The 9870-nt window shown below is 45.6% G+C and overlaps 1 protein-coding gene across 1 annotated transcript; it reads right to left on the bottom strand.

Annotated features, from left to right (window-relative positions):
* Position 1: 1 nt before the first annotated feature.
* Positions 2–3979, bottom strand: LOC115203614 (immunoglobulin superfamily containing leucine-rich repeat protein 2). Its single transcript, XM_029768445.1, has 2 exons — positions 3714–3979; positions 2–2869 (listed from the first exon to the last, which is right to left on the bottom strand). The coding sequence occupies exon 2, from the start codon at positions 2858–2860 to the stop codon at positions 689–691; it is 2172 nt and encodes a 723-aa protein (XP_029624305.1). The 5' UTR covers positions 2861–2869; positions 3714–3979; the 3' UTR covers positions 2–688.
* Positions 3980–9870: the final 5891 nt, after the last annotated feature.

Genomic DNA, 9870 nt, shown 5'->3' with positions numbered 1-9870 from the left:
CACTATTATTAGACAATGTAGAAAATAGTTTAAAAAAAAATAAAGACCTACTCATTCAAGGGTTTTTGTGTCCAAACTTTTGTCTGGTACTGTATATTATTGACACAATAGCAGGTTAAAGGTTACTGTAAAATGACTTCGAACAATAGCTTGTGACACACAGCTTAAGGGTTTGTTGGCAACAGTAAAGCGGACATTCACTCTAGATAAAAAATAGCATCGATAGCCTACAATAGATTTACATAGACATTCATAAGTGCATCTGTTACTTTAAGAAGAGACATTTTAGATACAGTTAAAAGCTTCTCGCCTTCTTGCCTGTGACAGACTACACCGAATAACTGTCACAAGTCTCAGGAAACGTCACTGTTAAGAGCACACCGGAGGGGTCTATTTTTAGAATAGGCTTACATATTTTACTACAGAGATGGTTTTTTTTACTTAATCTTCACAGCATACATAAACTACCTTCTTTACTTTTCCATTCAAAAGCGGAAGCACCTATGACTTTGTCTACACTGTATCCAGGCCATTGATATGGCAGCCATTTTGAAAAACGACAGGTCACAGGTTCTTCTCTCATGGATCGATAAACAGTTACTGTGAGACTTACATGTGATCATGACTGAAGATGACTAGAACCTGTCTAGTCAAGACGATCTATCAAATACTAACAACAACAACAGGATCAGTGGTGTGGCTCTTTGAAATGCCCAGAGATATTAACAGCCTCCGCCCCTAGTGGTAACCTATCGCTGAACTCTGACCCCATCTCACACTCATCCAGATTCCCTCTGTACTGAGACAGAGTGAACGACTCGGTCACCACACTCCCCTCCACGTCCTCCTCTCTCTCTCCCGCACTCTCCGATTCCCCGTCCTCTCCCTCCCCCATCTCGCTGGCTGTGATCTGCGTCTGTGACTCGGCGTACGAGTTCCTCAGGTTGAAGTTGACCACTAGGTTCCTCTCCATGTGATGCTGGTGGTCTTTAGCCTTCATGATGAGCTTGTAGGTCTTGTTCTTGTATTTGTAGACCAGGTGGAAGCAGGTGGCCCCCAGCAGGGGCACGGTGGAGACGGTGAGGAGACAGATACTGACGACTATAATGATCAACAGGTTAGGAACTCTCTTCCTGGTGGTGAAGAGGACCTGCACCTCACAGTCCTCTCCTCTGTAGGTGAGACAGAGGGAGTAGTTGGCGCCGGGGCGTAGGTCCTGGAACAGATAGGTGTTGATGCCATCCTCCATCCTGGACCACTGGATGGCTGAGTGTCTGTGGTCTGAGGTGACACACAGATACAGCCCTGAGTCCACCTGGGCTCTCCTGGTTACCTCTGATTGGTTGGGAGGCTCTTTGTTGATGGAATGGAACCCTTCTGAGGTGCTGAGACGGATGTCTGTGTTGTCTTTAGTAAGGAGGAGAGGATTGAGTCTAACTTTAGCCTCAGTCTCTGACACCCCTAAGGCTATGACTCCAAAGTCAAAGGTATACTGCCTGACATCTTCCAGGCTTATATTGAAGGCCTGGTTGGAGATGTACTGTGTCTCACTGGTCAAGGTACATTTGCTAGTTGCACGGGACGGATATTTGGGCACTTGCTCCATACGCTCAGTGTCAACTTCAATGGGAGGAAGGGTTGGGAAGATATTGTACTTTCCTTCCAAATGGGGAATATTGAATGGTTTGGAAGGGTTCTTAATGGAGGTTTTGATCACAGGTTGAAGTACTGAGGGGATTTTCTCCCCATTAATAATAACTGGTGGGTCAGTCACTTTTCCAGCAGGTTGAGGTGGTGGTGGTTTTGGTACTACCACTACTATTGATAGTGAATCATCATCTTCACCAAACTCATTGGTGGCGGAACAGCTGTAGTTGCCATTGTCCTTTTTACTAAGGCGCGGTATGACTAGAGTGCCATTATGGAACATTTCAAATGGATTGTCTGCCGTTTTAGAATCCTCATTAGATTCATTGGATTCTGCTAATTCTTTATCTTTGGTGGACAGCGGGTACTCTACACTTTGACGGTTTGTGTGGATTTTCCAGATAACCTCTGGCTTTGGGTTCCCTTTGATCTCACAGTTCAGGATCAACACTGTGCCTTCATAGAGTGTTGTTTTCTCAACGTTAGGCTCAGACGTTATGCTAACATTAGGGGCCATGCACTTTGACTCAGACAGTTTCACCATCACCGCTCCTCTCAACTGCTCTGGACTGTCACAGACAATTGAGTTCTGTTCTGGGACCGATATGGTGGTCTTTAGAATCCAGTCCCTCAGCCAGTCCATCCTACAGTGGCATGTGAATGGGTTGTTATAGAGCTGTAGATGAGACAGGGAGATCAGGCTGTCGAAAGTCCCCTCCGCTATAGTGGTGAACCTGTTGTTGTTGAGGCGGAGAGACCTCAGGTCCTTGAGGTTAGAGAAGGAGTCTTTAGGCAGACTGGCCATCTCATTGTGGTTCATCTTTAGCAGCTGCAGGGCTGTGAGGTGATGGAGATCCTCCCAAGGGAAGTCCACCATCTTGTTGTGACTGACATCAAAGTTCCGCAGCTGGACCAGGGGAGCCAGGGTGCCCGGTTCGATGGTGACTATCTCGTTATTGGCCATCCATAAGGACGTGACATGGGTCACATTGTCGAAGCTGCCCGACTCCACCAAAGATATTTTGTTGGCAGAGAGACTCAGAGTGGTCACGTTGGGAGGCAACCTTTCAGGGATGTCAACCAAGTCTTTGTAGGAACATTCAGCGAAGTGGCGTCCGTACTTGTCGGAGCAGTCGCATAGTTCAGGGCAGCAGTGTCCGACTCCAATAACAGAGCTCCACAAGGAGAGGAGGAACATGTAGGAACGAGACATTTTCTCTTCCTGCAAAACAAATGTCACTGTGTCACTAGATATCTGTTTTAACTGTAAATGTCAAAGCTGTTTACAATTCACATTGCACACTCTCAGTCACCATTCATAAACAGTACCTGGAGAAAAAGGTACCTCAACATTCTCTTGAGTGTAAATGCAGCAATGAAAATATGAATATGGATGAATAGGCTAATAAATATTGCAACTGCCAACCCCTGACTTTGAAATCCATTTACAGGATTTCCATATTACCTGTAATACTTTATATTTGTCCGATAGCCTACTATGCGTTAGGAATTCTGCTTAAATTACAACAAAAATATTGATGGTTACATTTTTTACCAGAATTATTAGTTTCGATATCCATTGACAATAATAATGTACTGTTATAAAAATATAGAAAGATTGATTTATTAAATTCGAAATTTCAACAACCAAGCTGATCAGTTCAACTAAACCTGAGAGCTTGTGAAAAAGGTTGCCACCTTTTGGAGCGCATGCAATTTGTTTTTAAACTACGCCACAGCGACTGTGCCCGAGCCCTGTCCTTGGTGCTGAGACCGACAGCACCGGCACCGCTTATGATGTTGTTAACCACGGAATCAGGACATGCGTGCAGCTGGTGTAGAATGCTATGGTCATGCATCAATCAAGGCGACATTTCACTGCAAAAAAACACAACTAAATGTAAAACCTTTAGGAAGTAAATGTTAGTTATATTTCACGATGACTCAGGTGTCCTTAGAGGTCAAAACGCAATTAAAAGAGCAATGCTACATTCTACAAATTCCAATTTCTAAGCAAACATAAACACATTCAACCTCGCCATCAAAAGCAACATAACACATCTTACCAGTGTGATGTTTTCCCCAGCGCAATGGAAGCAACGGATATTCTTGCTATTGATAGGAGTGGTCTCTTATTTGAACCCCATAAAGCTGGCTACATGATGAGTTGGGAGCAGGTTTTAAAGGTGTGCACGTATGGCATTGCTCTTACATGATTGCTGAAACAAATGTGGGTCCCTTTCCTGGTCGGATGCTGATATGTCTGTGCGTTGCGATGGGATTTTGCAGAGAGTCACAGCACACTCCCGCCTCTGGAAAGTTAAAGTGATGCGCCCTCCCTCTTCCATGGCTTCTGTTATCTTCCATGACAACAGTGTAGGAGACCCACCCAGCCAATTATTGATGGACTGTTAATAACTGTTATATAGGCCTAGATGTGACAAGCTGGAAAAGTGCCCGGTTCTAGGGTGTGGATTGAGCAGGCAGAGTGATGCAGAGGCAGACAACAAAAAGGACCGTTTTTTTTACAATTAGTTTAATAAGGCATGGATTTCAGTCGTCACCGTTTCAGTAATCAAGTTAACACATTGTCATTTCCTCTTCACAATTCAGTTAAAATGTTTTATGTCTGTATACTAATTGCTTCTTTACTTTTAACTTAAAAACCATTCTACTAAAAAACCAAACAAACATAAAAACCAAAGGAACAAAGGGGCGCAGGAAGCGGACCAGGCCAACAGACAGCTGTCCATATTTTCACACAGGTTAGCGTTTATTGTCATGAATGTTGTTCTGGAGGCAGCACTGCAAAGTGGTCACTAGCTGGCACAGCCACAAAGTCATGAAATCACATTTTAAACGTAACCCTAACCTTAACCACACTGCTAACCCGAATGCCTAACTATAACCTTAAATTCATTATATTTTTTACAATATAGCTAATTTTGACTTTGCAGCTGGCCCATCTAGCAGAAATCGCCCAGTTCTGCCTCAAGGACAAGACTCATCCCTATAAACGTCGACATGTGATTTTTTTAAACTTCATACCAGAGAGGAAGAGGTGAAGCAAGAGGTTTTACTCCGTCCAAAATCTGTGTAGATCATCAACGATTAAGCAAGTGAAGAGTTTTGTATGGTGGGAAATGAGAGACTGTCGAATTTAGTAAAGATACAAATGAATTACCATTTTGATACAAGAGGCTTATTTGATCGAATAGAAGCTTGGTAATGCTTAGGCAGTTAGGAGTGTACTGATATAAGTGTGACGCAGCTAGCAGCTCTCCCACATGGTGTCCTGAGGCAGCCAGCTAGCCAGCAGCTCTCCCACAGCTCTCCCACACGGTGTCCTGAGGCAGCCAGCTAGCCAGCAGCTCTCCCACAGCTCTCCCACACGGTGTCCTGAGGCAGCCAGCTAGCCAGCAGCTCTCCCACATGGTGTCCTGAGGCAGCCAGCTAGCTAGCAGCTCTCCCACACGGTGTCCTGAGGCAGCCAGCTAGCTAGCAGCTCTCCCACACGGTGTCCTGAGGCAGCCAGCTAGCCAGCAGCTCTCCCACAGCTCTCCCACACGGTGTCCTGAGGCAGCCAGCTAGCCAGCAGCTCTCCCACATGGTGTCCTGAGGCAGCCAGCTAGCTAGCAGCTCTCCCACACGGTGTCCTGAGGCAGCCAGCTAGCTAGCAGCTCTCCCACACGGTGTCCTGAAGCAGCTAGCTAGCTAGCAGCTCTCCCACACGGTGTCCTGAGGCAGCCAGGGTCATTCTGGTAGTGTTCTCTATCCCCTGCTTCCTGTCTCCTGGTCGACCTGGGATATCAGGTTTCTGGTGACCAGACTTCGCTGGGCCGACGTCCTGACTGCCAGGCAACGACGGGTGTAACATCCAGCACTCCGCCCGTTTCCAGTCACCTCAGCCCCGTCGCTCATCCACTTTGAGTGGACCACTCCATCCGGCTGTCTGCGGGCTGCCATGGCAGTATTGGCCTGTCCTCTTAGCTTCACCATGCAGGCCACATACCTCCAGCCACGTCCACAGATCGGCTCAGCCTGCACCTGTATGGCACCTTAACACGCCACCAGGCCATTTAGGACAGTCTCATGCCTCAGCTACCACCAGCACCACCCAGAGAGAGACGGCAGAACCTGGGAGAACAGAAACACAAGAGAATAAAAGCAAAACTGTCCCTGCTCCACAACTGTCCCCTGCTCCACAACTGTCCCTGCTCCACAACTGTCCCCTGCTCCACAACTGTCCCCTGCTCCACAACTGTCCCTGCTCCACAACTGTCCCCTGCTCCACAACTGTCCCCTGCTCCACAACTGTCCCTGGTCCACAACTGTCCCCTGCTCCACAACTGTCCCCTGCTCCACAACTGTCCCCTGCTCCACAACTGTCCCCTGCTCCACAACTGTCATCTGCTCCACAACTGTCCCCTGCTCCACAACTGTCCCCTGCTCCACAACTGTCCCCTGCTCCACAACTGTCCCTGCTCCACAACTGTCCCCTGCTCCACAACTGTCCCTGCTCCACAACTGTCCCCTGCTCCACAACTGTCCCCTGCTCCACAACTGTCCCTGCTCCACAACTGTCCCCTGCTCCACAACTGTCCCCTGCTCCACAACTGTCCCTGCTCCACAACTGCTCACTCAGTGGCCCAGACCCTGTCGACGCTACGCAAAGTTTCACAAGATGGAGAAGTGTCAGGTTTAAGAGTTGAGCAGGCAGAATGAAGCAGAGACAGACAAGATGGAGAAGTGTCAGGTTTAAGAGTTGAGCAGGCAGAATGAAGCAGACAGACAAGATGGAAAAGTGTCAGGTTTAAGGGTTGAGCAGGCAGAATGAAGCAGACAGACAAGATGGAGAAGTGTCAGGTTTAAGAGTTGAGCAGGCAGAGTGAAGCAGAGACAGACAAGATGGAGAAGTGTCAGGTTTAAGAGTTGAGCAGGCAGAGTGAAGCAGAGACAGACAAGATGGAGAAGTGTCAGGTTTAAGAGTTGAACAGGCAGAGTGAAGCAAAGACAGACAAGATGGAGAAGTGTCAGGTTTAAGAGTTGAGCAGGCAGAATGAAGCAGACAGACAAGATGGAGAAGTGTCAGGTTTAAGAGTTGAGCAGGCAGAATGAAGCAGAGACAGACAAGATGGAGAAGTGTCAGGTTTAAGAGTTGAGCAGGCAGAATGAAGCAGACAGACAAGATGGAAAAGTGTCAGGTTTAAGGATTGAGCAGGCAGAATGAAGCAGACAGACAAGATGGAGAAGTGTCAGGTTTAAGAGTTGAGCAGGCAGAATGAAGCAGAGACAGACAAGATGGAGAAGTGTCAGGTTTAAGAGTTGAGCAGGCAGAGTGAAGCAGAGACAGACAAGATGGAGAGGTGTCAGGTTTAAGAGTTGAGCAGGCAGAGTGAAGCAGACAGACAAGATGGAGAAGTGTCAGGTTTAAGAGTTGAACAGGCAGAGTGAAGCAAAGACAGACAAGATGGAGAAGTGTCAGGTTTAAGAGTTGAGCAGGCAGAATGAAGCAGACAGACAAGATGGAGAAGTGTCAGGTTTAAGAGTTGAGCAGGCAGAATGAAGCAGAGACAGACAAGATGGAGAAGTGTCAGGTTTAAGAGTTGAGCAGGCAGAGTGAAGCAGAGACAGACAAGATGGAGAAGTGTCAGGTTTAAGAGTTGAGCAGGCAGAGTGAAGCAAAGACAGACAAGATGGAGAAGTGTCAGGTTTAAGAGTTGAGCAGGCAGAATGAAGCAGACAGACAAGATGGAGAAGTGTCAGGTTTAAGAGTTGAGCAGGCAGAATGAAGCAGACAGACAAGATGGAGAAGTGTCAGGTTTAAGAGTTGAGCAGGCAGAATGAAGCAGAGACAGACAAGATGGAGAAGTGTCAGGTTTAAGAGTTGAGCAGGCAGAGTGAAGCAGAGACAGACAAGATGGAGAAGTGTCAGGTTTAAGAGTTGAGCAGGCAGAATGAAGCAGAGACAGACAAGATGGAGAAGTGTCAGGTTTAAGAGTTGAGCAGGCAGAATGAAGCAGACAGACAAGGTGGAGAAGTGTCAGGTTTAAGGTTTGAGCAGGCAGAGTGAAGCAGAGGCAGACTAAAAAAGGGTCAGTTTTCAACATTTATTTTCATGTTGCTATGGTTTCAATTGTCACCGTTTCAGTAATGACATTAACACATTCTTAATTAGTTTTCACAATTCAGTTAGAGTAACTGTCTAGTGAAAATCTCACTTTTAAAAGTGAATATTCTGTTAACTCATAATGCTGTTGACTCGTCCTATACTCCTATTTGTGGCCAAAGCATAAATTGGAAGGAAAAATCCCTGTTAAAAATCCCACCTCAAATCTCAAACAGGGGTACACCCTCACCATTCTGTTGTTGGGGTACACCCTCACCATTCTGTTGTTGGGGTACACCCTCACCATTCTGTTGTTGGGGTACACCCTCACCATTCTGTTGTTGGGGTACACCCTCACCATTCTGTTGTTAGGGTACACCCTCACCACTCTGTTGTTAGGGTTCGCCCTCACCATTCTGTTGTTGGGGTACACCCTCACCATTCTGTTGTTGGGGTACACCCTCACCATTCTGTTGTTAGGGTACACCCTCACCATTCTGTTGTTGGGGTACACCCTTACCATTCTGTTGTTGGGGTACACCCTCACCATTCTGTTGTTGGGGTACACCCTTACCATTCTGTTGTTGGGGTACACCCTCACCATTCTGTTGTTGGGGTACACCCTCACCATTCTGTTGTTAGGGTACACCCTCACCATTCTGTTGTTGGGGTACACCCTCACCATTCTGTTGTTAGGGTACACCCTCACCATTCTGTTGTTGGGGTACACCCTCACTATTCTGTTGTTAGGGTACACCCTCACCATTCTGTTGTTAGGGTACACCCTCACCATTCTGTTGTTAGGGTACACCCTCACCATTCTGTTGTTAGGGTACACCCTCACCATTCTGTTGTTAGGGTACACCCTCACCATTCTGTTGTTAGGGTACACCCTCACCATTCTGTTGTTAGGGTACACCCTCACCATTCTGTTGTTAGGGTACACCCTCACCACTCTGTTGTTAGGGAGAGAGAGAGAGACATCAAAGAGAGAGAGAGGGAGAGAGAGAGATGAGAGGCTGATATAACATATGTTAGAGATAGAAAACGTGTTAAAATGTCACTCCACAATGATATATTAGTTGAAAATACAAAATACAGATTTAAAAGCGACATTGTGGAACCACTCAAATAGAGTTGACACACTGCATGAAGTCATAGGAAAAACATAGTACATGATGTCATTTGGAATCAGCAGATGCGATCTTATGTATCTTACTGATCTATTTTTTTTATTTTATTTTTATTTCACCTTTATTTAACCAGGTAGGCAAGTTGAGAACAAGTTCTCATTTACAATTGCGACCTGGCCAAGATAAAGCAAAGCAGTTCGACAACATACAACAACACAGAGTTACACATGGAGTAAACAACATACAGTCAATAATACAGTAGAAAAAAATAAGACTATATACAATGTGAGCAAATGATGTGAGATAAGGGAGGTAAAGGCAAAAAAATGCCATGGTGGCAAAGTAAATAAAGTATAGCAAGAAAAACACTGGAATGGTAGATTTGTAGTTTGAAGAAAGTTCAAAGTTCAAATATAAATAATATGGTGCAAAGGAGCAAAATAAATAAAATAAATAAATACAGTATCTATCCAGCCACTGAATGGTTTCTGTTACTCAGAGGTGGCTGTGACAGATGCACCATGACACATCATCTTGGCTTTAATGAACAGGGATCATTTACAGATACAGCAGCTGGTTGCTTCAGTCTTTATCTGGTAGAGAACAAATAGTGACCTCTGCTGTTAAATGTTGGTCAAACAGCTGTTCAAAAAAAATTCATCAAATATTTGTATTTAAATACACACGATAAGCCTACAATTTGACAAAGAAACCCACCCAATTTGATAAAACTACATTGTTGGTTAAGGGCTTGTAAGTAAGCATTTCACGGTAATGCGCCGAATACCATCTGTTGTATTCGGCACGTGTGACAAAATGCAATTTGATTTGAATTTTGATTTGAGAGTGGATTGATAACGTTGGTTAATACTATCCCAGAAAGTAATGCCGTATGAAGACTGTAGATGTCGCTGTTGGGAGATTGAGTTTTGAGTCAAAGATAGTGAGGAAACGAGAAAGCCGACCTATTTATTTCTCTAA

The sequence above is a fragment of the Salmo trutta genome, chromosome 12 (genome assembly GCF_901001165.1).
Source record: "Salmo trutta chromosome 12, fSalTru1.1, whole genome shotgun sequence".
Taxonomy (NCBI): domain Eukaryota; kingdom Metazoa; phylum Chordata; class Actinopteri; order Salmoniformes; family Salmonidae; genus Salmo; species Salmo trutta.
This window is presented reverse-complemented; position numbering and strand designations above follow the sequence as displayed.